The 27,338-nt window shown below is 58.6% G+C and overlaps 1 protein-coding gene across 1 annotated transcript; it reads right to left on the reverse strand.

Moving 5' to 3' along the window:
• Positions 1–26,874, reverse strand: C15H16orf74 (chromosome 15 C16orf74 homolog). Its single transcript, XM_036924178.2, has 4 exons — positions 26,676–26,874; positions 18,436–18,481; positions 1,965–2,102; positions 1–496 (listed from the first exon to the last, which is right to left on the reverse strand). The coding sequence occupies exons 2-4, from the start codon at positions 18,461–18,463 to the stop codon at positions 438–440; spliced, it is 225 nt and encodes a 74-aa protein (XP_036780073.2). The 5' UTR covers positions 18,464–18,481; positions 26,676–26,874; the 3' UTR covers positions 1–437.
• Positions 26,875–27,338: the final 464 nt, after the last annotated feature.

The following is a 27,338-nucleotide window of genomic DNA, read 5'->3' on the forward strand; positions in this document are numbered from 1 at the left end:
CATTGTTTGTTACAGAGGATCTTTATTTACAATGCAAAAAAGAAATTATAAATCACTTTTGGACTATTTTGAGATCTGTAAAACAACTTATAAAAAGCAGAGCTGCTCCTTTGCAGGAAGTTCTTGTGTGTGTTGACCTCCTGGGCGCCCGTTTGCATGGCCCAGGGAGCTGGGGTGTGTGTACATCCAGAAGGAAGTCTCTCCCCGGCACCGAGGCCAGCAGGAACGTGCAGGTGAGAGGTCTGGTCCGCTCAGTGGGGCCCGGGAACAACCACTCTGGAAGCTGGCAGGGCTGGCTCTGTGCTCATCTCTCCTGGCTGAGTGCAGGAATCGCTGTGTGCTCAGCACATGTCCCAGCAGCCCTGCCCCCAGGACACGTGGAGGGAGGGGCGCCAGAGCAGGACAGGTGCCGACAGATCCTGACCCGGGCTTCCTCCTCAGGCTTCGGGGTCTGTTTCCCCATCCTCCGGGCACGATCCTGTCTCATCCAGCCAGACTAAGACAGAGGAGGAGTCAGCCTCGGGATGGACACCCCCACGTCCAGGCCTCTTTCCCCCGGGAGCTCCAAGGCTCCTTGCCTGGTACCACCGCCCAAGCCCTGCCCCCCACATGTGGGCAGTGGTGGTAAGGATGCCAAGAGGGGACCCTAACGACACTGGGGCACACAGGGCCATCCTGTACCCTCTGCCCATGCCCAGTGCCCAGCTCCCTGGGTCTCTGGCTGAGGCCCCCAGGATGTCACCCCTTGGGCCCCACCCTTGCTCAGCCTCTTCTGGAAGGTGCCTTTAAGCCCAGGTGGGAGGGAGGTCAACATCCCCTCTCCCCTGGTCCTGCAGATGGGAAGTCAAGCCCCTGAGGTGGGGGAGACCTGCTCTAAGTCAGCCATGGGGGTCCCTCGGGTCCGGGTTGTCTCCACAGGTGTCTGATAGTCACTGGGAGCTGGCAGCTCTGGGGGACATGCTACCCATGGTGGTCTTCCCTCCCGCCCTTAGCATCACTGGCAAGAACATCAACACAGTCACGAGCAGGCGTGGAATCAGACGCAGACCCTTCCTGTCACGAATCCTCCATGACTTCCTGGAGGTACTGTTATCACCTCCATTTCACAGATGGGGAAACTGAGGCTCAGGGAGGTGGGGCCTCATGCTCATCACACAGCTGGGATCTGAATTTACGGTTTTCCAAGCTCCGGATCACACGGCCTGGGTGGGAATCCCAACCCCGCCACCTGCCAACTGAATGGCGAGTGTCTCAACCTCTGTGAACCCCAGTCCACGTGTCTATGGGAGGGCGATGAACACTGGCTCTAACGCTGAGCTACCGTGAGGACTCAGTGCGGAAGGGCGCCTGCCGCTGTCACGGTCATTATCAGTAGTAGCAGTACCCACGGCAGCAACCTCAGCACCTAGCATGCGCCTGGCTCAGTAAAATGTTGGAGGAATAAATGAACAATGTGTCCCATCTGCTCTAACGGTACCTGCAGAAGGGCAGGTGGGGGCACCGGTTTGGGCCTCTGCCTCGCACAGTCTCTCTGGGCACAACTCCAAGCCCGCTCTCCTCCCTGCAGCGAGCCGCGTTTGGAAGGCTCAGAACCATCCCCAGCCTGGGCATGGGAGTTTCCAAGCCTGGCCCCCAGCAAGATGGAGCACCCGTCCGCGGGCGGGGAGGGGGAGGCGCATCCATCAGCTCCTCTGGCGGGCCTGCGGGCCCCATCCATCACTCGCCCTGGCTGCCGGCAGGGGCTGTCTAGCTAATTACTTAACATGCCACATCTTGCTGAGGCTGGTGCTATGGCGAGGGGCCCGTGGAGTAGCATGTGCAGATCTGAGCTTAAATTTTTAATAAACCCGGGGCAGTTGGGGTCACGAGCTCAGACACACAGCAGAGAAGGGGGAACCCCGTGAGCTGCTCCCAGCCAGGCCCGCAGACCCAGCCTTCCTGGCTGCAGTACCGAGGCGACTCACCTGTCTGCCTGGAGTCTCTCGGCAGCATCATGCCCGTGGGGGTTGGGGGTGTGATGATGATACTGGGGACATCCAGGTGCTTATCGCTCAGGACGGGGGCCTCGTCGCGGCCGCTGCTGCTGACACACATTTTAAAGCCTGAGAGAGCAGGCCGTGGGACACACGTACACACACACGACAGAGAGACAAGCATGAGTGGCCGCCGGGACATGCCCACCGCCGGCTGCCTGCCTCCCTCACCACACAGTCAGGGGAGTCCTGCCGACACCCAGAAAAGGGGACTGCTGTCCCCAGCTCACAGGTGAGGACACTGGGTCTCACGAGAGTTCACAGCCCGTCCCACCTAACAGCTGGCCAGGCCGGTGAGTTTTACCTGCTTTGTTCACTAACGTACCTTCAGTGCCCAGAGCGGGGTCTGTCTGACACAGGGTGGGCACTGAAAACGAGGCTCTGAGTGGACCTCAGCAACACAGCTTGGACCGGAGGCCGTGCGAGGCTACCTTGCCCACAAGCTGTTTCCTGAAGGAGCTGGTGTCGGAGGGAGCCGCCTGGGCCTGGGATGAGCTTTGTGCAAAGCCTTCTGTCGATGCACATGGTGTCTCCGATAGACGCGGGGCTAGTCAGATTTTCTGCTTCAACGTGTGTCAATTTAGGTAAGTTGTGCTTTTCAAGGAATCTATTTCTCCAAAGTTGTTGAATTCCTTGTCCTCTGCCTCCCATGAATTAAGCACAGGGAGTCCAGCCCGGTTACACATGCCCGGCTGTCACCATCGGCTCCACTCACACCTTCCGCCTTTCTCCCCAGCAGAATCACCATCCGCCAGGAGCCAGATGTCAGCCACAACCCTCCCCTTTCCCCTCCCCGGGAAAACCCCCGGCCAGTTCCGACGACCACCAAGCCGGCGGGGTCCAGTCGCTCTGACACCCTTCCTTCCCTCCCCGGGCCCCTGGCTAGCCTCTGCCCGCCGGCCGATCCCACTTCAGTGTGCCCTCCGTGCCATGGCCAGAAGGCATGATCTCATTGTACCTCCTGGCTGAGAACACACCCGAGCTCTTGACAGGCAGCTACAAGCATTTCCCAGAGTGTGTTCCTTGGAACACTGGCCGCCTGAGACAACCTCAGGAAGGGGGTTTGAAGATCAAGTGACTTTGGGAATCCCATATATTTGAATACTAACCGAGTCTCATCTGCCCTGTCCTCTCGGGAGATTCCCATGCAAGTTAGAAAGTTAAAGGCTCTGAGAAGTCCTATAGTGTGGTAGCTGCTTGAATTGTGCTTAACCCCAGGACTTCTAAGAGTAAATAACCCTTACAACTGTTTCTTGGAGGAACACCTGTTAACACCCACAAAACATGAAGCGTGAAATACACTTTGGGAAACGTTGGTCATAAATTAAAGTTGGCCTCAGGCAGTCTGGCCCAAACTCACTGTAGCCTCATGCCCTGCCACCTGCCCGGACTGTTCATAGTTCCCCAAGCGCCCTGGGCTCCCCAGGCTCCTTGTGCCTTTGCACACGCTGTTCCCCTGCCTGGAATGCTTTCTTCCTCTGCCCGGTGATGAGCTCCTACCTACCCTCCGAAGTCCAGCACAACAGGCTCTTCAGGGAGGACGTCCCAGCCAATCTGATCCCCCCCTCCTTTGTCCATCCACACTCATTCATTCCTCGGCCTTCCAGTGTGGATCACAGTGTGATGAAATGGTTGGTTCTTATTTCTGTCTCCCTTTACTGTAAGTGTCTGGAGGGCAGCCACAGCCTCCCTTATCTGTGTCTCCCTGGAGGCCAGCATGGTGCCTGGCACAGAGCAAGTGGACTGCCTTAAACTTTAATGAAAAACTCCTGGTACCACTGAACTGGGTGTTAAAGGCCTTGTCTCTATGCCCTGTCACTTCGTTATTCCGCAAGCAGCCCCAGACAGGGAAGACGGGAGCTCCAGGTTCCAAGGCTTGGCCACCGGCAGGAGCTGAGTGATGAGGCCGTTTTTACCCCTACTGCTCCCCAGGCCCGCCCTGCATACCTGGGACAGCGCTTCTGAGTGACCCCTGGAGGGTCAGGGTGCTGGTTTCAAGTGTGTCCAGGGGTGGAATCCCTCCCCTTCAGTGTGGGATGGACTCAGAATGAATTCCAGTGAACAGAATAAGATGAAAGGGACGGTGCATGAATTCCAAGGTGAGGTCAGAGGAGACGTGGTGACTTCCCCTTGCTCTGTGGTTCTCCGGGAAGCCTTGTTGTGAGGAAGTTCAAGCAGCCTGGGATGAAGCCCACGTGGCGACGAGCCGAGGCCTCCTGCCCACACCTGTGTGGAAGTGGGTCCTCCAGCCCAGTCAAGCCTTTGGATGAGACCACAGCCCCAGCCGACAGCTCTGGTGCTGCCCCACATGACACCCGAGCCAGAACTTCCCAGCTAAGTCATTTCTGAATTCCTGACCCACAGCAACTATAATAAACAGTTAAGCCACTAAATAACTTGTTGTATGGCAATAGATAATTGATATGCTCAACCCAGCTTGCTCTGACCCTCGGAGCAAGGGACAGCAGGTGTACCATGCCTGGCTGTGGGGAAATCACCAGTGGCTCCGCAGGGCGACCTATGGTCACCTAAGGGACATTCCTCTGAGGAGCAGTTCGTGCCTGGACTGCCGAAGACAGTCTGTTTGGATCCACAAGACGCACACATCAGATGACCTACCGCAATACAATCAGGCCAAACTCCTGGCCCGCCTGCAGCTTGACCTGGGCCGTGTGGCCAGGGGTGAGCAGGCTGGCACTGAAATTGGGCCAAGAGCCTGCCAGCTGTGTGACTGGGGCAAGAAACATCTCCCTGGGCCTGTGTAGTGAAGAGTTTACCCTTGGCCACTCCCTTGGCGACCTCCAGGCTCATGGGATGGCATGCCGGGCAGGAGAGCCTCGCCTGGGGTCCCTGGTCACACCGGACAGTCCAACAACGTGGGCTTTGGGTGATGCCCGGGGGACCAGAGACTGAGAGCCACCACCTGGGCCGTTGATCACGCCTTTGAAACAAGCACCACTGCACTGGTACCACAGCCTGGGGGCCTCCACATCAGGGCTTTTCTCTCCCACCGTTACGGAGACCCTCAGCCGAGCCCAGGGTGTCGGCGGGGCTGGGCGAGCATCTGTCCCGGGCCTCTCCCCAGTCGGTTTGGATTTAGCCCACCTGACTCCAGTACGGCCTCAGTGTGACCACTTACATCCGCAAGGACTCTGTGCCCAGGAAGGTCAGCCTCTAGGCGAATAGGGGCGAGGACGTCGGTGCCCGGATTTTGCTGACACAGTTCAGCCCGGAACACCCAGTATGGACTCTGAGCACCAGGGCCCGCATAATCGTCCCTTGTGGGCGCTACTCTGCGTGGGTGCGTCACACTTCTGAGCCTAGTCCTGCGTCTGCGACTTCACAGGGAGGATGTGGGGTTTCTGCGTCTGCAGCTCTCCTGCGCCCCACCTGGCTGATGTGACTCTGTATCTTCTCCAACACGAATCATAACACTACACGCGCCTTCTGTGAGTCCCTCTGGGTCCCAGCTGCCTTCCCTGCCGGGGGGCTCCCCCCTTCATTCCCTCCCCCTTCCCTCACACCACTCTCAGGACAATGACCCACGCTGTGCCCCGCCCCACACAGGCAAGGTCTAGCCACCTCCCTGCCCTCAACCCCAATCCGCTTTCCCGTGACCCACAAATCTCCCAGGCCGACTAGTTCCGTGGGGAGAAGCCGTGTCTCCTCCCGGGGCTCCGAGCCCCCACAGGGACACCCACCTAGGCAGCTGCCAGCCTGATGTAAAGCAGTGGTTTTCAAGCCTCCTTTTGAGCAGTAAGCTGTTTGTTCTCCAGAATGTAAAACAAACGAAGCCACTTGGAGGCGGCCCTCCTGTTATTACTTCTGACATCTGACACTTGGGGGTCATTCCCTGGGGGCTACACCTGGCGCTGGGCACCTAACAGGCAGCTCGGGGCTTCCCTGCTACCCCATGAGGTGTGCGGTGTGACCGGCCCCACCCCACGGATGTGGAGACGGAGGGCCAGAGACAGTACTTGCCCAGAGTTGAACAGCAGGTGTGTGGCCGGGCCAGGCTCTGAGCCCAAACCTGAGTGTGCCTCCAAAGGCTGGTGCTTCTTGTGACCACAGTTCTATACAAACGGGGCTGGAATAGTTCCAAAAAGGGCCAGATGGTAACTATCCTTTACTCTGGGCTACGCAGTCTCTCTTGCCACTGTTCAGCTGTGTCACTGTAGCAGGAAAGGGGCCACAGACAACAGGTGAATGAATGGGTGCGGCTGTTTCCATAAAACTTTATTTACAACAATAGGCAGTGGGCCAGGTTTGGCCCTAGGGCTGTGGTTTGCCAATCTTTGCTCTGTAACATCCAGAGGCTGGGGACTTTGGATCTGGGGCATGCCTGATGTCCTAACAGGCAATAATAGAACTTCAAAAGCATGGGGCTCGTTAGGGCCCGAACCAAAACTCAGAACCTGGCTGCTGCTGGGGAGTGACAGGACCTGCCTCTGAAGGGCAGCGGGTGCGATGAAATGAATTCAGGTAAAGCCCTTGCCCAGAGAGCTGGGGCCTAGACGATGCCCAACCCGTTAGCTTTCCTTGCAATCGTCCATAAGGAGCATCGCACAAGCACCAGCAACGAAAGGACGCTCTGATTATTGTGACCTCTGACAGGAGGAAGCCTCCCTGCTGGGGCCCCAAGGCCCCTTCCTCAGCAAATCTTCCAAAGTTCCAAAATAAAACCTAATAGGGAAAAGCCGGACCCCTCACGGGCCCCACAGCTGCATCTCAGCATGTTCTGGGAGCCGAGTGACAAAGGCTGGGTTCTTGATCGGGAAGCTTCAGGTCACCAGTGGGCCCTGGAGAAATGCTGGAGGCAGAGGAGAGAGGGGAGTGGGGGAGGGGGAGAGGGCAGGGGCAGGAGAGGACACTGGGGGAGGGGGGCATGCCCAGCCTTGCAGCCGAGGTTGCTGAGCATGAGGGAAAAGCTCTCAGGGGATAAAGCCGACTTGGGGGATTAAAAACAAATGTCAGCTCTGCCCCAGACAAGGAGCTCATTTGTGCTAACGCCAGAATCGGTATTTGTTAATTATGTGCGGGCCTCGGGCCATTAAGAACCCATTTCCTGAGGGGAAGGGCTTGGCTGTGATTCCAGAGGAGGGAAGGGGCGCGGAGCAGATCCCAGGGCCCCGAAGCCACCGGCAGGTGTCAGGGTGCCCCGGAAAGCTTGTGCAGAAAGCTGTCTCAGCGGGTGGCTGTCACCCAGCCCTGCCTGGGCCCGTGCCCCGGGGCACACGCTGTTCTGGGCCCTGGAGAGAGAGCAGGCCGGACTGCAGAAATCCTGGCCTCCTGCGGCTGGCCTTCCCTGTGCTGCACTGTGAGGGCGGGCGACTTCCCCTGAAACCTGGTTCTGCCCTTTCCCGGCTCAAGGCCATTGCTGCCCATCTTGGCTGTTGGAATTACCTGGAAAGTCAACAGAAATACCAGCGCAGGGCCCCACCCCCAGAGGGCCCGATGTCACTGCTCTACACCTGCTACCAGCATTTTTAGAAGCTCCCAGGCGAGCCTGACAGACAAGGCTGGGAATCCCTGAGCTAAGGTGACTGTGGGAACATGCAGCCTTACTCTCTGAGCCTCAGTTTCCATGAGTGTAAAAATGGACTCACACCAATCTCGTAGGAATGAAATACCTGGGCATGTGGCTGCCAAGTGTGACCGATGGTGAGCCAGCTGGTGAGGCCTGGGGGAGCCTAGCAGGGTGGTGGTGACGATTACCACCTCCCTCTGAGACCGGCCACCCCTTCTTAAGCATCTCCCATGCCAGGCTCTGGGCCAGCCCATGAGTTACATGACTGGAAATCATCCCTGGGGGTGGGTACTGGGTACTAGGACCATGGCTACTCTCCAGATGAAAAAGCGAGGTTTGCAAGAAAGGAGGTGAAGAGCCCGGGATACCCAGAGGCCAGGTGGCTCCAGGCCTGGGCACCACCACCTCCTGGTATCAGCCACCACTTCTCCTCCTTCAGAAACCCTGAGCCAGGCCAATGCTCTGCTCGGGATGCCCCAGGTCCGTGGTGGCAGGGCACCATTCCCTGTGCCAGCTCTCAGCTCTCAGCGCCCCTGCCCTGCCCCTTCTCAGCAACCCAGAGGCCATGGTGAACACAGGGCTGGAGCATCGTGGCTCAAGGGCACCCTCTGCTGGTTCTTTTAAAAACAGCGCTCAGGCAGGCACACTGGTGCCAGCTCTGAGGCCCCCTCACTGGGACCACGGCCCTGGGACCCAGCCACTCTCCCCCAAGACGCTATCACATGCACAGTGGCCCTATACACCCACAGGGCTGCAGCAGCCAGATGCACACCTGACTCAATCCACCTGGGCTTCATTCTACCTGGTGGCAGCTCCACCTCTTTGGGCCTCAGTCCCTCACTTGCAAAATGGGGGTGAAGAATAACCCCCACCTCCGGTGGGTGCTGAGGAGATTGAGAACCACATGAAGTGCTCACTTCAGCCAAGGCGAGTGTGAGCATTATGTACATTCTGCAGGTGAGAAAACCAGAGTTGGCCACGTAGCCCACGCTGTTTTAACAGAATGAGAGTCTAATCTTAGCACCTATTCATTGATTCAGCCAACATTGAGCACCTACTGGGTGCCACCCAGCCGCTATTACTCACAGCCACCTGAATGCGAGTCAGGGACCTAGTCCAATCCCTGCTGTCAAGCAGCTGGAGGGGGTGCTAACCGATGTTTGTGGGGTGGCTCTAACAAAATATTCCTGGCTCCAACCTAATACTCGGGGACAGGTTTTCCTCACTGGACTGAAACAGTGAAGACAAACCAATTCTGACTCAGGTCTGCTTCCTGGCTGTGTCTGCACCGCGCTCGGTCTGCCTTTCTCACCTGCAGAGGGAGGCTTGCAGTACAGGTATAATCCCCCCTGGCACAGTCAGGTCCAGTCAGCAGGTGTTTATTGCATACCTACTATGTGCTAGGCATTGTTCTCAGTGCTGGGGACACAGTGGAGAACAAAATAGTCTCAACAGCTGTTTCCCTGTCCCCTCCCCATGCTGTGCCTTCCCCCATCTCCTGATCCAGGGCCCCAGTAGCAGAACTGGGACCCCAGAGATTTCAGTTAGGTGGAAGAGAACGTGGGAGGGTCCCAGCGAGCCAAGCCGCTGTTTGGAGGCGCTCATGATGCTAAGCTGTGAGGATGGCGCTCCCGGGGGGCAGGGGCCTGAGTCAGCCCCTCGTCATTTGGTCCTCCCAAGGCCAGAAGGGTACACTGAGGCACAGAGAAGGAAGACCAGGAAGCAAATAAACACCCCCAGACCCTGGCTCTGTGGTAGGAGGAGCAAGAGGAGATACCAGGGGAGGGCAGTGGGCATCAGAAACAGCTTCTGGAGGGGCTCAGCCTGAGAGCCGAGAGCTGCAGGTGATGGAGGAGACACTGGGGTCAGCCACAGCAGGTACCAAGGCCCTGGGGCAGGAACGTAGGGCACTGGGGTAGGCTGGGACCCGCACTGATTCCTGGGAAATGACTGGGTATCTGGATTTAGGGTAGGTCTTTTTAGGGTATGTCTTTCAGAAAACAAGTGGACAAATGCCTTGCAGGGTTCCAGATGCACTTTTAAAAAAATTCCAATTAAGGGGAAAGCCTCGCATTATTATGGATGAGGCCAGGGCAGTGAGGGTGGTTTTACCTTTTTGAGGCAGCCTGGGCCAGTGGAGACGGCACTGGATGTTTTAAATCTCTTTTCTAATTAAGGAAAAAGCCCCAGGCTGCGTCAGGGACGAGCTGCAGGATTGAGAGCCTGGGAAGAGGCTGGCTCAGCAAGGTGGGGCAATGGGCTCACGGCCCATCTCCAGCCTCTGGCAGAGCGGCCCTGCTGGCCACCCCTCTGCAGCTCCTGCAGATGGTCCCAGCCCTCCGAGCACCAGCCCCTCCGGGGGGCTCCTCAGGATCTCAGCCCCAGAGGGTGAGGGCCTTTGGCGCCCACCTGGCCCTGGGAAATGCCAGAGTGCCCAGCCTCCACTGGTGACAGCTGGGGCCGGGTCACTCTGTGGGGCCGGCCTGGGCACTGAGCACCATCCTGGCCTCTAGCTGCCATGGTCCCAATAACAGTAACAAGTGTCTCCAGACACTGTCCCCTGGGGGTGGGGTTGCCAGAAATAATTCAAAAAAAATTTTAGTGTAAGTCTGTCTCACGCAAAACTTGGGACATACTTACACTAGACAATTATTCCTTGTTTATCTGAAATTCTGGGCCATCCTGTTTAATGTTTTTTCTCCTAAATCTGACAACTCTACCTAGTCAGAGGGCGGGGGCAGGAGGAGGTGGTGGCAACCCCCCAGCAGCTGAGAACCGTGGTCAGAGCTGTTCCTGATCCCGGCAACGGCTGGCACCAGAGCAGGTGCCCAGGAGCTGCTCTGTGCCCATGCGTGTGGCCCCGCCGCATGCCTCCATGTCAGCAGCGACGGGAAGGGCTGCAGTCTGGCCCGAGCCAAGGGGACAGCGCCCCTGTCTGCCCTCCGCCAGCTGTGTGGGCTGAGCAAGCATCTCGCCCTCTCGGAGCCTGTTTCCTCACTGTGAAGGAGCGGGAATAAAGGGGGCCACGTGCAGTCGGTCCCCTTGATAGAATAAAGATTCGAACTTACAACCAAGATAATGCCCCAGACCCCGCAGGGCCCTCATGGGGACGAGGGATAAGTGGCAGTGTCTGGGGTCACCTGGCCAATCGCAGGCCTTTGTGGGGCCACAGCATTAGGACGGCTGCCGCTGCTGTTCAGGGACAATCAAGCCAGTAGGTCCTGGTTGGTCCCAGAGGAAGGACGTGAGCGATGCTTCCCTGAGCAAGCTGAGGGCCTCCTAGGGCAGCCTGGGCCTTGAGGACAAGGAGGTGTTCTCCCAGCTGTGGGCAGCTGAGGCCGCAGAGAGGCCGCGGGTGGGCAGCCAGAGGGCAGAGCAGCTCCAAGGGCCAGGTGGCAGTCAGGAGCCAAGCAGCCTGGCCAGCAAGCCCTCCCGGGGGACCCAGCTCCCCTGGGAAGCCCCGAGTCGCCGGCTGCCGCCTTCCCCGTACTCCCTGGTCAGCTCTGCATAGGCCAGGCTCTGACGGCAGCCGTGCGCCCTAGAGTCTGGTGCCTCTGGGCGCAGAAACCCCAAGGAGCTGCTGACCTGCACACCTTTGATGCCTGTGTGACCCTGACCTCCCTTCACAGCGAGCTCACTGCTCTGCCCTGGGCAAGAGAGGGTCCTGGCCCTTTGCCCAAGGGGCTGCTGGCCTCAGGGGAGAGAAGAGACAGGCACAGTGATGTTAAGACTCTGACAGTGGGGGAAATGGAGGCGAAGCAAGGTAGCACGGCTTGCCTCCAGTTACACAGCCGACGGCCCGTGCCAGATCAACCCCACAGCACATGCCCTGTCCTACCAGAGGCTGTGCCCTGGGGGCTGTAAGGTTCTGTTTGGTGACGGATGACATGTGAGGTGACAGACAGTAAGTAAGTGGCACCAACTCTCTCCCAGAGTATCCCATTTAGTCCCCATGTTCACACTGGGAGGGCAAACCAGCCCTCACTTCGCAGAAACTGAGGCTCAGGGAGGGTCAGGACCTTGCTCTGGGTCTTGGAATGCATGGGGCTCTGCAGGGCTGCCCTGGCTGCCCAGTGACCAGAGGACTGAGCCCTGAGTGACCTCAGAGGAGGGGCCCAAAGACATTTTGTGCACGGACACACACAAGAGGTCCTACACAGCTAAAAGCAGAGGCAGGAGCTGACCTGGGCTGTTAGGAGCCAGGGCAGTGTCGCCCTTGGGAGGAAGCCCAAAGGGCTCCTGGGGGACTGGGGGAGCCTTTGTTACTATTTCCTGGTCTCTTTCCAGAATATTCTATGCATATACCTGCAAATGACTCGGTGACTCGCAGTGGCCCCCCGGACCCTCCCTCCACCCTCCCTGAGGACAGCAGGCGCTGGGGTCAGGGTGAACATCCAGGGCTAAGCCCTGCTGGGGGCCGGGAGGGCCACTGGCTCTGCCCTGGAGACAGGTCAGGCCGAGCCAAGCACCATCTGCTTCAGGGTTTAGCAAGCTCTCATCACCCACCCTCCCCTCTGAGCAGGCTGGGGGCTCCGAGCCCCTGTGCCCCTGCCCCCGGCCCGGTTCCCAGCCAGGCTAACTCACCCTTGTCACCCTGGGCGGTCAGTCTCCACCCATCTGAAAAGCAAGGATGCCGGACGTGGACACTGGCTGTCACCTGGGCTGCACAGGGGGATCAGCTGGGAAGCTTCAGAAACGCACACCGGTGCCCAGGACCCACACGTACCGATCCCGTCCCAGCCCTCTGAGGAGTGGGCCAGGGTTGCTCCTGCTGGAAAGCCTCCCCCGTGACCCTGGTGTGCAGGGGAGGTTCAGACCCCTGGTCTGGAATGATTCGTGTTTCCTATTACTTTTAAACGAAATTCTTGACAACACACCTCAGCTCCCATGTGGCCTGGCCTGCCCTAGTGACCTCAGTTCCTCCCACTTACCCCCTGTCCCCAGTTCCTGCCTCTCATGCACTGCTCATCAGCTTGCCAAGCCTGCTCCTCTCTCAGGGCCTCTGCATCTGCTATTCCCTCTGCTTGGAACACTGTTCCCTACACCCATGTGGCTGGCCTTTACCCTGCCTCGTACCTCCCACCCCACCTTAATTCCTTCCCTGATCTCACCACAACATCTACCAATCAGGGTGGTGTGTTTACACATTCATTTCTGTCTCTCCTACATGGGGGCAGGGGCTCTGTGCTGTTCACTGGGGCTATGCCCCTGGGGCCTGGCACAGGGCCTGGCACATAGCAGATGCTCAATAACTGTTTGCCATACAAATGAAGTTACACTGGACTCCAGCTCTGGGCTGGGCTGTGCCCTGCAGGGAGGGAGGCCCTGCTGTGTGTTGGGCTCCCTTCCCGGGTGCAGGGGTGGGCAGAGTGGACAAAGACCCCTGCCCGCTGGCAGCGGCTCTGCTGGAACCCACGGGCGGGAAGCCGCCGCCCATGTGCGATGGGATCACTAAAGCTCAGGAATTAAGACACTGATCTCGGCCAGCAGCTGCCTCGGGGTGGGTCCCACCATGGGACCTTCCCTGCGAAGGTACAAAGCCCCGGGCTTGTTCTGAAAAACTGCTCAAAGCACATCAGCCAAAGGAATGCCCTTTATCGCTCCTGTTCCGCGGGGCTCCCGCTCCCCGCTGGTGTGAACCCCCAAGGCCCTGCCGGCCGCCCCGGGGCCGTAGCTCCCCCTTGCCCACCTGCTGCTCTCTCAGTCCCTCCACTGCACACCAGGCTCCTTCCTGCCGCCCGGCCTTTGTCCCCGCCGCTCCTGCTGCCTGGAACACCACCCCTTTCCCCACTCCTCCCCAGGCCAGCCCTTTCAGGAGGGACACCGTCGCTGCCCGGGTGGGCCAGCCAGGCTGGTCTCCATCTGGCATGTAGCAGTCAGGACTCCAGCGACCACCCAGCATCTTCACCTCCTTACTCTCCTGGTTCCACAGTGCGAAGAACCGCAGCTGCCCTGCTCATTGTTGAAGCTCTGGCCCTGGGCTGGCGCACAGTAGGGATACAATCAATGTTGGTGCGATCACCAACCTCTTGACCAGCTCTGACTGCAGCGGCCAGACAGCTGGTACCAAGTGTCCACACGAGAAGGGGCAATATGGCGGGACTCTCCTATTTGGCGTGATCTGCAGCCAGTCTCAGGCCTCTGAACACCCATCAGAAACGGGCCTCTTAACTGCCAGGTCCCAACAGCCCTGTGCCTGGGTGACAGGTAGAGGGGAGGAGGGGCGCTGAGCCCCCAGGGAAGGGGCTGGGCAGCCAGGGTGGCCTGGGGAGGTTGCACCTGCGCCCTCCTCTGCCCCACCGTCACCCTCGCCACACTCCGGCAAAGAGACTAAAACCCACCCGCGTGGGCCAAATCCCAGCAGCGGGCATCCCGCCACACTGCTGACCAGCCCCCCTCAGAGAGGACAAAGGCACAGAGATGGGAACTTGTGAGCAGCCGTCAGAGCCCAGAGGAGCCGAAGGAGATGGGACGCCTGAGGGTGAGGCGGGATCGGGGGGCGCAGAAGCGGGGGGAGGGAGAGACGGAGGACGCCTGAAGGAAGCCCGGGTTTTGTCACAGTGACGCTGGACCCGTTCATTGGCTGTGGCGAACATTCCACCCCGACGTGAGGTGGCTGTGGGTGAAATGGGCTGGGGTAGACGGAACTCTGCGCCATCTTCTCGATTTTTCTGTGAATCTAAAACTGTCGTAAAAATAGCCATGAAGACAAATGAACAAGCCGCCAAGCCAGGACAGAGCCTGCGCCTCCTGGCCCCTCACACCCGGCCCCAGGCCGCCCTGGGGATGACGGGTGGGCAGGGACAGCTCCGCAGCAGGAGCCCGTCTCTACCACGACCGGAGGGCTGGCGCTGGGGCTGGCCCCCTGCAGGAGCCCCAGAGGCAGCCCTGACGGGAAAGCCCGGACCTCCGGATTAACGTGTCCTGCAGAAGGGCCCACGCACGGGCTGCCTGCCCAGAAGGAAGGCTCCGAGGGCCGGTGGACAGGAAGGCTGTTCACGGGCACAGGCGTTAGGGCTCATCTCAGATCATTCTCGAAACCTGGCCTTGGAGATGCTCCCGTGTATCACCCCATTTTACAGATGGGGGAACTGGGGCTTGGACACAGTAAGTGATGTGCAGAAGGCTGTAGTTAGGGGCAGAATCAGGATTTGAACTCGGATCTCTCTGACCTCAGAGCCACTTCGCCAGTGGTTCTCAAACTTGTGCACCGGGATCCCCAGAGAGTTTGCCAACAGCCCGGGAGTTTCTGACTCAGTAGGTGTGGGTGCGTCCTGAGAATTCGCACCCCAGGTAATGCTGAGGCTGCCGTCTGGGGACCTGAGAGCCACCTGGCCCTGCCAGGCTGCTTTCCATTCACTCAGGAGCCAGGGAAACCACTCATCCCATCCCCCAACCCCATCAGCCGTGTGACCTTGAGCCAGTGAGAGCTTCCCTGTGCCTCAGTCTCCCTGTCCATCAAGACACCTGTGACGTCCAGCTGTCGTGAGGGTGGCCCTGGCATGCACCAGCCCTCTGTGACAGTGGGATGTCCCTACACCTCATAGCTGTTACTGCCCTTGAGTGAAGGACCCCACTCAAGCCCCTGGTGTGCCCGCTCTTCTGGAACCAGAAACAAAAGGACCTTGGCATGGCTGTTTTCCTCCCTCTGATGTCACTGGTGACCCCACCTCAGGCTGCGTCTCTCTTACTAGGCAGGAGAAGCCTTTCCTGCCCCACGTGCAGGAGGGCTCAGAGGTGAAGTGGCTTGCAGAGGGTTGCATAGAGCCCCCCAAAATTCATGTCCACCCAGAACCTCAGAATGGGACCGTATTTGGAAATAAATCTTTGCAGATACAGTTAAGGATCTTGTAATGAGATCATCCTGGATTTAAGGCTGGTTCCAAGTCCAAAGCCTGGTGTCTTTATAAGAGAAGGGACACAGAGAGGCCCAGGGCGAGGCCATGTCAGGATGGAGGCAGAGATGGAGGGAGGCGGCCATGAGCCAAGGGACGCCTGGGCCCCCAGGAGCTGGAAGGGGCAGGAAGGACCCTCCCCTCCAGTCCTCAGAGGGGGCGTGCCCTGCCCACACCTTGATTTAAAACTTCTAACCTTCAGGCTGTGGGCAAATACATTTCTGTTGTTTTAAGCCACCAGTTTGGGGTCATTTGTTAAGGCTGCCCCAGGAAACTGTGACTGAGTTACAGGGTTAACATGAGGATTTCATGAGATCATGTTGATAAAGTTTCTGGCTATAGTGGCTACTTCATATGTCAAATTGAAATGTTTTCCTCTAAAGAGGCCTTCCCAGTGGTGGTTGAAGCCTGACTGGGTTCAAATCCCACCCGTGTCCTAGCTGTGTGGCCTTGGGCAAACAGCACTACCTTTCTGTGCCTCGCTTCCTCACCCGGATATTGGGGACTCCATGGTGGGAAGAGGAGGGGGTCATGGAGATGGGTGAGTTGTTCCACTAAATGCACAGAACAAGGCCTTGCCCAGGCCAAGCCACCAATATGATTTGACCAGGTCAAACTGATATCTGCAATTTATTCCAAGCAATACTTTTAAACATCAGAAAACAAAGATGTTCAAAAGGGCATTATCTACAAGAGCAACAAGTTGGAAACAACCCAAAGACCAGCTCTCAGCAGAACCTCACGGAGGCACTAAAGGACTGTGACAATGGTCCTGCCTGGAGAACACACCACTCAGGCCCAAACTAGAAATCAGCGGTTTCTGCACTGCACGGCTCGCGGCCAATGACCACGTAAAACCACACCTGTGGATGGCAAGGGGAGAGAAGGCCACGTGGGCAGCTGTGAGCACTTACAGGGGCTGCGGGGCACCCAGCGCCCCGAGGGCTCCTCGTAGGAGGCATATTCCTCATGTGAAGAGTAAAAATAAGGCTTTGCAGAGGAAGAGGGTTGGGCCTCTGAGCTGGCGGGCCAGGGGGGTCTTGGCTAAGCCCAGAAACGGGTTCTGTGCTCTGCTCCATCCCATCCCCAGAGTCCCATATGCCCAAGCTTAGTTGGACTCCAACTCCAGAGACTGGGGCTGGGTGGGGCTATGGTGGGCTGGCCCCAGAGGGCCAGCGATGAGAGATGACCGAGCCAACCTGGCCAGGCGCTGCTGAGGGCTCCTGCCCGTGGCCCAGCACTTAGCTCCTCTGGGGCCAGCCGGAAAGGCAGCCTTTAAAAGCTCCCAGCCCCAGGAGCCTTCAGCCTGCTGCCCAGGCTTCTAGTCCTGGGGGCTGGGGGTGCTGCCCATGGAGCCTGAGACCAGCAGCCCCTGGGTCCCCCCAGCTCTCGGCTGGAGGCAAGTGGCTGCAGAGGTCCCCCAGGGCTTGGTTACTTGGGATAGATGTCCTGACATGACAGCCAAAAGCAGAGGCAGCACCGTGAACGCAGAGGGACGCGTGGATGAACGAGAGGCGGTCCATACACATACCGACTGAACAAGTCAGCCTTAGAAGCGGCATTTCCAACACGCGCAACATACACCAGGGCTGCACCCGGAGGACGTGAGGCTCAGGGGAGTCAGCCGGACCCCAAAGGACGGATACTGTGTGACCCTGCTCGCAGGAGGGACCCAGAGAGGGCAAATTCAGAGTGGAGAGTGGAAGGTGGTCGCCAGGGGCTGGGGAGGGGGAAGGGCAGCTGGTGTTTATTGGGGACAGAGTGTCAGTTTGGGAAGACGGAAATGTCCCGGAGATGCGTGGTGGGGACGGTTCACAACCATGAGAATGGATTTAATGACACTGAACTGTGCTTTAATGGTTAAGATGACAAATTCTGTTATACATATTTCACCACAATTAAAAACCAAAGCAAAAAGCTCGTCCTGAACGCCTACTCAGCGCCGAGTGCTGGGGAGGCCTGCAGCCAAGTCCTGAGGGCTCCTCTTTGGACTCCATCCCTGACAGGCACTCTCCCCACAAAGCCCTCCTCAGGCTCCTGCTAGGCGCAGCCGGAGCCTCTGAAGCGCCGGCCCTGGGGGCACAGGGGCTGCTTCTGCCTCTGCAGCATCCCATCCCCACTTTGCAAACGACACCCTGATTTTCTCCGTGAGTGCCCCCTCTCCCCACTCGCCCAACCTGTCCAGTCCCAGAGGAGCTGCCGGCAGGATGCCTCACCCCCTGGTCAAGCGGCCGCCTGTCAGGGGCTCAGGCATCCCTGCAGCCCCTTCACCCCGGTTCCCGCTCCCCGTGCCTCCTGACTTCCTGTGGCCGGGAGCAGGCCCGAGATGTCCAGGGGTGAGTCAGGGCTGGTGGGCATGCTGCGCACAGTGGCGGGGCCCTCAGGGGGCTCCCAGATTTCAGGCTGGGGCGATGTGGGGTGGGGAGCATTTGTCACTGAAAAATGGGCTGCAGGGGAGAGGAGGGGCCTCCGTGCTGGCCAGAAAGGTCTAGAGCACAGAAGTCTGGGTGGCCTCTGCCAGCACCTACCACACCCCTCAGTGAGTCTGTGTCCTGGAACTTTCTCCCTGACCTGTTCACTGTCCCAGCCCTCCTCCCTCAGCGCCCGGCAGCCAGGCCGCCTGTCTCAGTGATAACAGGCCCGTGGGGTAGAGAGCAAACGCCGCGTGTGTGCCTGGCACCTCCGCCAAGGGCTTCTGGGATTAACCTCCAGAGGGGGAAACCGAGGCCCAAGGGGTGCTATGACATGCCAATACCACTCAACTGCCAGGGAGGGGACGGCCTGGAGGAGGGCTCAGGGTCAGTGCAAGCATTTATAGGGCATCTACCTGTACATCTGCTGCCTTAAGTGGTGCCCTCCCACAGGGACAACAGCCCTGGGGTCTCAGGGCCCACCCCCACTCTCTCCTGCCCATCCTTCCCTCCCCCATGCCCCCGTCTCCCCACCATTAAGGGCCAGCTGGAGAAGCCACTCCCCTTACCTTTCAGGCAGGACAGCTTAAGCCCCATGTCGGCGCCTCTGCTGGCCTGCGGAGAGAGGAGAGGCTTGTTAGGTATTGGCCACGTGTGGCCAGGCCCCCACCCCCGGGCCTGACGGGTGCACAACAGGAAGTAGCGGGGAAAGAAACCGCGGCCCCGAGGTCACGGTGCCTGCTGACTACATCTGGGCTGCATTTGCTCAAAGAGGAGTCTGTGCCGGTGAAAAAACTTTCAGGCGCCTCAAAGCTAAATACACTGGAGGTCGAGTGCGGCTGCAGCAGCGAAGCTGGAGGCGAGGGCACAGCCCAGCTGGTGGTGCAGAACCAGCACCACCTGGCCTTTCCTTTTAGGGGCTGCAGACGGTGGCTGGCTTCGGGCCTTCAGCCCACCAAGAAGGGCACGCCTTCGCTGTAACGCTGCCTCTCTTTCACAGTGTAGACAGAGTCCCCGGAGAGCTAGCAGACTAAGGCACGGGCACGATAACCGTCCCAACCAGCGTCCCGACAATGTGATGCGTCCTTCACTTCCTGAGTCATTGATGAATAAAACAGAGGCAGCGGCCGACTGTGCTCCAGCACCTGCGTGCCGAGGGCATTCAGTCCCCCGCAACGACCCCACAGGCTGCTACTGCTGTCCCCATTTCTCAGATGAGGAAATCAAGGCTCAGAGAGGTAGTCACCAGCCCGAGGCCACCCAGCTTACTAGATTGGTACTGGAATTCCAACCTGGGGCCACTCTGTCCCCCACCTGGGGCCACCCCACAGGGGTCCTTCCTGGGAAGGGGAGGCTCTTTGTTTCTACTTCCAAGGGGCCTGTGTCTCTGAGAGTTTGACAGCAGGAGCTCATCTCTCCATTCTGAGCTGCCTGTGTCCCAGGAGGGGCAGACGGTAGCCATGAGAAACACCCCTCAGGTCTCCCACACAAGCATGTGACCAAGCCAGGGCCCCAGTCCGGTGCAGTCAGCTCCATCTGTCTCCTTGTCCCACAGGGAGGCCGGGCTCCAAGGCCGGCCTGATGCCGGGAGACGCGGGCACCCCTGATGGGCAGCTCTGGCTTTGCCAAGCAGTCCTTGGATGCTCCCCCCCAGCTGGCCCCCCAGCCTCCCTCATTCCTTGGGGTCGGACCTCCCAGCCTCTAATTCATTTCCCATCTCCTTAATACATCTCCTATCCTGGCATCTGGCCTCAAAGGACCCCACACAGGTTAAATGGGCACACCTGAATCAAGGTTGTTCAGGCTGACAGAAGTGAGGCGAGAGGCCAGGGGAAGCAGATGACGCCGGGCTCCTGTTCCAACCTGGGAGGCCTCCCAGGCCCAGGGACCGTGTCCCTGAAGACAGGCAGGAGTCAGCCAAGCAGGGAACAGCCTCCCGGGTTGTAAGAACAGAATGTGCGAAGGTCCAGAGGGCCAGAAGGGTGTGGCCATGGGAAGAACAGATGGCAGAGGACAGAAGGCTGGGGAAGTGGACGGGCCAAAGAGGACTTGATCTTGGGAAGCTTTGGGGTTGTTTGGGGAGTTCAGAGGTTACTGTGAGGGCACCGAGGAGCAATCTGGCATTCTAGAAGGCTGCATAGCCCTCGGCCAGCTAGGAAACGCCAGGGTCCCCTAGGCCCTGGCTATGTGGGCTGTGCTGATGGACCAGCAGCCTGGACACCACCACCCCCGGCCCCCGCCGCGGGCAGCTTGTCAGCAGTGCAGCATCTCAGGCCTCCCAGACATACCGAGGCCAGAATCCCTGTTTGAACAAGGCCCCTGGGATTCGAGTACTTGTGAGGGTCAGAGAAGCTCTGCTCTGGGCCAGGAAGGCCAGTGGGGCAACGAGATGTGGAGGGAGTGGCCGCCGGAAGCCTGGGGGACACGCAGGCTGTGGAGATGAGGGACCCCAGGAGGGGCCTGTCGGAAGAGAGCCGGAGGAGGCCTCGTTTTATCCGGTCTGGGTAGGAGGCGGAGGGGGACGGCCCTGGGAGATGGGCTGTGGGCCGGGGCCGGGGAGGAGGGGGAGGCAGGCGCCGAGGGGGTGCCTCTCCGACCTGGCCCAGCCCGTGACCGCAGGCGGGCTCCCTGGCCGTCCTACACTGACTTTCCTCCTCTTTAAAATGGGCCGTGGCCCTCGGCAGCTTTGGCAAACAGCGCGAGGACCACCTGTTGGGAGCCTGCAGCACCCACCGCTCACCGTGGAAGGGCGGCCGTGACTGACGGGGATGGGCGGTGGGCTCTGCTCCTGGCCCAGCCGCACCGGCGCTGCCCGGGTTTGCCAGGGGCGTAGGTCTCAGGCTCCACGGGCGGCAGGCCCAGCAGCGGCGCCCAAGGAGGCCAGGGGATGCTCCAAACACACCAGCACCCAATCACCCTCACTCAGACCCCAGGTGCCTGGCCGGGGCGTGGCCTGGCTTTAGAAGTTTTAAAAGCTCCCCGGGGGATTCTAATGAGCAGGATGAGGAGCCAGGGGAAGAGGAGGGGCTGGGATGGGGGGAAGAGCGCCCCAAACCAGGCCTGTAGGAATAATGGGCTCCTTTCCTGAGTGTTCACTGGGTGCCCAGCACCCATGGGAGCCCCTCAACAGAGATTCATGGTCAGTTAATGCTTGAAACAGCCTGGTTGAGACTGGCACCATTCCTATCCCCCTTGTGCAAATGGGGAATCCCCCTTGTGCAAACGGGGAAACTGAGGCACAGAGAGGTTAGCAAACTTGCACAAGGTCAAATGGGTAGCAAGTGACAGGGTCAGGATTTGAATTCAGCCCTCTAGAGCTAAGACTCTTTCAACCACAGAGCTACAGGGTGGGTGGTGGTGTCTCTCTCTTACCTTACCTCTGTCTCTCCCCAATCCCCCCACCGTACCCCCCAGGATGTATCTCCTGATAGAGGTCTGCAGCCCTGAGGTCAGACCATCAACCAATGAACCCCAGGACTTGCAGTGGCCACCACAAGAAACACAACATCCAACCTTGCACAGACATGCCCTGCACAGTGCACACTGATGTTACAGTCAGTTCTCTTCTCCTCTGTCTTTGTTAAGTGTTGGTCGCAGCCCACTCAATAGGTTTTACATACATCCCATCCCAGGGCTTGAATGATAATTTATGCTGAAGTGCTTACAGGTGAAGCCCTGTCTGGACTTGGCTGTAAAATAATTCAGAAAAACAACAGTGGTGTGGCACGCAGGGCAGGCATATGTCCATTACATACTTCTGTGTCTGTCTGAAAGATGACGAAACAGTCAAAAGAAAGACAGGTGTCTCTTGGGTGATGGTACGGGGCCAATGCTCATGTTCTCATTTTGATCGCCGTCCTGTTTTATAAGAACGGGCCCTGTTCTTGGGAGACACACTGAAGTGATTGGGGTCCAGGGCCATCATTGCTGCAACTCAACTCCCAAATAGTTCAGCTGGAAAATCATAGCACGTGTGTATGTAGAGAGACGGAGGAGGAAAATGCAAGTCAGTGTTCATGTCTGGAGAAGGCAACGCAGGAGCACCTCGTGTTCCTGTAACCTTCCCGTAAGCTTGAAGCCGTCCCCCGAGAACTCAACAAGGGAAAGAGCGATTCCACAGGAGTTACACAGCCTCTGCGCCCTATGCCAGGCCCCAGCAGCCACTGTGTGCTGCAGATCCTGTTTTCCTGGAAGCCTCTTAGATGTGGCTGGAGGTGTGTGTGCTCCAGGGACCTCAGCTCTGCCTCCCGCAAGAGCTGTCCTGGATTAACAGAGTTTGTCCCCAGAACTGTCTTGTAACTTTAAAAATACCCATCTCAAAACACTCAGGCAGAGAAGGCAGGAGAGAAAAAGAACAGAATAGACAGAGTGGGGAACCAGGAGGGCACCGGCCTGGATGTAGGGGACACTGGGGAACAGGACACTATACCAGGGCCAGCCAAACACCGCATCGAGGGGCCGTGGCTCTGTGTAATGATTCTATCCAGGGTTATAAAATCCCCAAATGGAGTTTTCATAAACTGTTCTTATCTCAGTGCTCACTGCTGTCCTTCTTGTCACAGTGACCTATGTCCCTACAAGGACAGGACACAGGCAGTAGGCCCAGGAGCCACTGAGAGGCATGAGGGAGAGCTGGGAGTCTGGGGGAGCTGTGTGGCCTTGGGAAAGCATTCCCTCTGGGTTTGAGCCGCTGAAGCTCTGTCCCCAGGCTCCATGTCCACATCTGTAAATGGGCATCCTGCCATCAGCCTCTGGTACAGGGCCTGGGGCAGCCATTGCTGCCATCAGCACTGGCCCCATTATGGTATCGTTACTGGGTACTTCAGGGGGCACTGCATCAGATGACCAGGGCACCCCTGCATCCTGAGGTGGGACTTATTACAGGGAGATTTCCTGGGCAGCTGGGCTGCCAGGTGGAGGGCCAGGCCCTGCAGATACACAGATGCTTTTATGGGAGAGGGTCCTCTGTAAATGGGGAGAGGTGCTTGGAAAGGACGAGTCCAAAGGTGAACACCTGTCTGCATGGAGGGAACACAGAGCCCAGCGGGGGAGGGGGCTAGGTACACCTCCCACTGCACGGTCAGCATCGGGACACCAAGCTAATGCTTTTAAGAGGCCAAGTCCAGGGCAGAGTTCACTGTAAAGTTGACTCCACTGGACCCTGACAATACCCCAAGAGCTCAACACTACTGCCATCCCATTTTACAGAGGAGGGAATGGGGCTCCAAGGGGTGCAGGGCAGGAAGCCGAAGCTCTGAGAGGCCGACCCATAGTCCCAGGCCACCTCACCAGAGCTGTAACATTCTACATCGCAGCTCTTTCCTGTTTGAGTTAGTTACCAACAAAGATACCCCTTTTTGCAATTAGAAAATAAAGATTTAATGGGAGGGGTCCCCTTAGCTTGGCAAGATGGCAGAGGGCCAGTGGGCCCCTGAGAACTGCTAGTTTAGGTATAAATGTTCTCTCTCACATTTGCAGGAGTGTGAAAACCTCCCTTTCATATTGAATCGGGCTCTGTTTATGTTCCCTTTGAAATATCAGATTGTTAATTATTTGCACAACAGCTTGAAGTAGAACAGGCTCTTTCTTGCACAGGGCATAAAAACCTCCCTGCTGCCAAATGGCCACGACAGGAGATCTTCTCCGGTGACAGGGATGGGTGATGATAAAAACCTACTTCCTCCTGCAGGGAAACACCCCTCCTCTGAGCAGCGGCAGGACACATGGATATCAGCTGCTTTGCACACCACACACCTAAAACCCTGAGCATCTTCAGGGGGAAGGACACACTTGGCCAGGTTGTCGGTCACTGTTTTACAGCAGCCCTGCAGACAGGAGCCACAAATTACCAGCCCACAGCAGCAAAAACTTGCCATCCCATCCTTACAGGTTTATAATGCAAAAAGTAAATGAACGCCTTCTTTGCACTAAGTCAAAAGTAGTTAAGATCTAGCACCGCCTGTTGGAGACACAGACTTGCTCATTGACTGGAGGGACCCTGCTTTTAGAATGCTGGCTTAATGTCTACGGATTCCTCAGTTACGACTTCTGTCAATCAGGGAGGATGGGCACGAGAATGTGAGATAAACCCTCCCCGGAGAGTGAATTACACAAATCTAGAGCTGGAAGCGGCTGTACATAAAAGGTTGCCAGATAAAATACACGATGCCCAATTATTGTCATGTTAAAAATTATTCTGCGTTTATCTGCAAATCGAACTTAACTGGGCATCCTGTGTTTTTATTTGCTAAACTCGGCAACCCTATGCAGAGGCTGTCTTAGTTCTAATTCCCGGGTTTCCCAGATGAGGACACGGAGGCCGAGAAAGGGAGTGAGTGAAAGGCACTTAGGCTGGAAGTCTGATGTCGGTCTCTGCAGAGCCACCTCCCACATGGAATCAGAATAACTCTGTGGAGGTCATGACTCACCGTGGTGCCGCCCTCACCTCCCTAACAAAGACCTCACTTGAGGACCAAGGAGAAGGCAGGGGTGAAGAATCATGTCTGAGGAATGTGACGGTTTGCCTGGGTGGGGGGGCCCCCCACCGGAGCAGCCGGAATCGGGCTCCACTCCCAGCTGGGGAGGCTGGTTGCAAACACAGGGAAGGAGGTACCAACCGGCCGGTGATGCCAAGGCTCCCCGTAGGCACACAGCGCATCTTGGTTTTCTTCCTGCTTTAGAAAAGGCACTTTCTTTTTGCAACAGGATTAGAATTCCTGTAATTCCAGCCAAAGGGACCATGCGGGGAACAGATGCTACAAGCGTTAGCATGCTTCCCATCATGGTACACGGAGTGCAAACATGAACATCGCCCTGGCTTTAGCTCACAGACCTGCAGGCGGCTGTGAGCTCCTCTCGGGGAGCCCAGACAGCTGCCTGGCTCACCAATAAGAAGCAAAAGAGGAACTGGGGGGCAGTTAGGAAACCCACCAAAATCCCTGCCTGCTTTTCCGTCATGAGACAGGGTCTTGGGCCACATGTGGCCCAGCCTTGGGCTCCCACTGATTGGCCAGGGAACTTTGATCAAAATACTTGCCACTCTGGGCCTTGGGTACCTTTCCAAATTTATGTATCAATAAAAATGTTTATTTAAAAATAAGGGTGTACTATTAAAAGTCAGGTTAATGGGTAATTAACCACAGGGTTACTTCAAAAACATGTTAGTGTTTTTACAGAGCCTTGACGACAGGACTCACAAATGGCCAGGCCACAGCGTGTGCCTGCCGGCTCACCTCCTGCCGGTTTGCAGGGCAAAAAGGAAACTACTGTGCTTACTGTCCTGGATAGAGGGCCCTGCTAGACGGGCACTGTCTGCAGGGGACACAGTACCACCCCTGGCTCTGAGGCAAGGGGCAGGACAGGGCGTGAGGGAAGTTCTGCTCCTCGGTCTGGGTATACACTTTTGATGTGTACATACTGCTGTGGATATATTACACTTGAACAATATTTTAATGAAGGGAGATTGCTCCGGTGGTCCCAGAGGCCTGGCCTACACCATATTCAAGGGTGCTTCACCGTGAGGACTTTTGGGTTCGAGGCCTGGCCTTGCCATTTACCCACCTGTAAGTCAGCCACTTTACGTTCACAAGCCTCTGTGTCCTCATCAGCAAAACAGGGATACTATTTGGTCAGAATGAAAACCAAAAACACAGGTGACAAGGACCATCCCTTAGCGCAGGGCCTGGCACACGACAAGTGCTGGATAAACATTAAATACCACCACCCCCCTTCCGTGCCCACTGGAGGCAAGCTCCCATGTCAAGTCTCCAGAGGTGACCTACGCTAGGGCTCAGAGCCCACCGATCTGTACCCCACCAGCAAGAGAAGGACTTCCAGGGAGAGGAGATTAGACGGTGGGGCCTTCAGCCTCCTTGGGGCAGGCAGAGAGGTTAAGTCTTTCCATAAATACACTGCCTCCCTCCCAGCCAGAGGATCCAGCACCCAGGGGTGGGGACGCAGAACCCAAGATGGGTGTGGCCTGGACAGCGAGGGGTGACCCAGCCAGACACAGGGGCTCCCCAAGTGCTCCTGGGGGCTGGGCAGGGAACACCAGAGACTGCCTGTCCAGGGTGCGTCTCTGAGCGTCCGTCTCCTCATCTGCAGGGTGGGGTGTTCCCTCCCAAAGGCCGCACTGTCTCAGAAGTCTTTCAACCCCCTCTTCCTCCATCGACCTCCTTGATTCAAGGGCTGCCGGCGCGCACAGGCTTCCTCTCCATCGGCCTACCAACCAGGGCCAGTCTGAGGGAAGTCCCCGCGCGGCTGAGCCCAGCTGCGGGTCCCCATTTTCAGTGAGCGCCTCCCCCCAGTTCCGCTGGGCTCAGCCAGCTGGAGAAGCTGCGCTGCCCCCACACCGGCCGCCCTTTGCGGTTGGAAACCTGCTTTGATGCCCTGGGAGTGTAGGGGGCCCCTAAGTGAGGCGGTTCATAAATAATATATTTTGAAATACTCGATAGAAGGGAAATGGTTCCTCCCGAGGCCTCCTGCCCCCACCCAGGCCGGGCTCTCTTCCAGCCTCAGGAACGGCGGTCCGGTCCGTTCCCGGGGAACTCGTGACAGCGCGGGGCGTCAGGTGGAGAGTGGGGGGGCCGGAGGCTTCCGCGCGCGGGGCCACACCCCCGCCCGCCCCGTGTAAGTTGCAACACGGCCAGAGGGGGCCCAACTTTCCGAACCCGCGTCTCCGCAGAAAAGTCCGCGACGAGTTGGGGGACACCCGGGCCCGTGAGGGCTCCCACCGGCGCGACGTCCTCGGGAAGGGGGCCGGTGGGCAGCGCCGGGCAGGCGCCGGGCGCGCAGGGCGCGGGGCACTCACCGCTTCCTGGAGGGCTCACTGCGGAGCCGCGCGCGGGGCCCGCCCGGGCGCGGGCGGCGGCGGCTGCCTGGCTCCGGGGGCCGCGGCGACGAGCCTGCAAGAGAGAGCGGCGGGGGTCATGGCCCGGGTCGGAACGTGCGCGGGGCCCGCTCCGCCCGGACCGGCGCTCCGGGGCGCCGCCGCCGCCGCGCCCCTTCCCCGGCCCCCTCGGGGGCGGGGCCGCCAGCAGCCCCGCCCCGCCCCCGGGCGCCCGATTGCTCCGGCCGGGCGCAGGGGCGGGGCGGGGCGGGCCGTCCCGCCGCCTCCGCGGGGACAGGGCCAGGGGCGCGCCCGGCACCGCCCCTCCGGCTTCCCGGACTCTCGCGCGCGCGCCTCGGTTTCCTGTCGCCGGGCCCGGGGTGTGCAGGGACCCGGGGAAAGTTCGGGCCGCGGCCAGTGGGGACTCCCCAGCCTGGCGTGCTAAGCTGCCTGCAGCCGGGAACCCCAGCCTTGAGCGGTGTAAAGGGTCGCCGGGGTTTCCCGCTGCCAGGTGGCCGTGCCTGAGCGGGCAAGCGAGAAGTGAGGGGCTCCGCCGTGTCGCCCTCCTCAGCCCCCCGCCCCATATCTTCTCGCTGGGGCTGTGGGGTCACGTAGCCCTCACGGTCAAAGGGCGGCTTCCCCAGG

This window comes from Manis pentadactyla, chromosome 15, assembly GCF_030020395.1.
Source record: "Manis pentadactyla isolate mManPen7 chromosome 15, mManPen7.hap1, whole genome shotgun sequence".
In the NCBI taxonomy this organism is placed as follows: domain Eukaryota; kingdom Metazoa; phylum Chordata; class Mammalia; order Pholidota; family Manidae; genus Manis; species Manis pentadactyla.

What these genes read in the sequence shown, in the direction of transcription:
- C15H16orf74 (XM_036924178.2), bottom strand. Translation starts at nt 18,463, where the DNA reads ATGGGGCTTAAGCTGTCCTGCCTGAAAG. An exon ending in TAAGCTGTCCTGCCTGAAAG is followed by an intron (nt 2,103 to 18,435) that starts GTAAGGGGAGTG and finishes CTGCTCTCTCAG; the next exon opens with GCTTTAAAATGTGTGTCAGC. An exon ending in GAGAGACTCCAGGCAGACAG is followed by an intron (nt 497 to 1,964) that starts GTGAGTCGCCTC and finishes CCTCTGTCTTAG; the next exon opens with TCTGGCTGGATGAGACAGGA.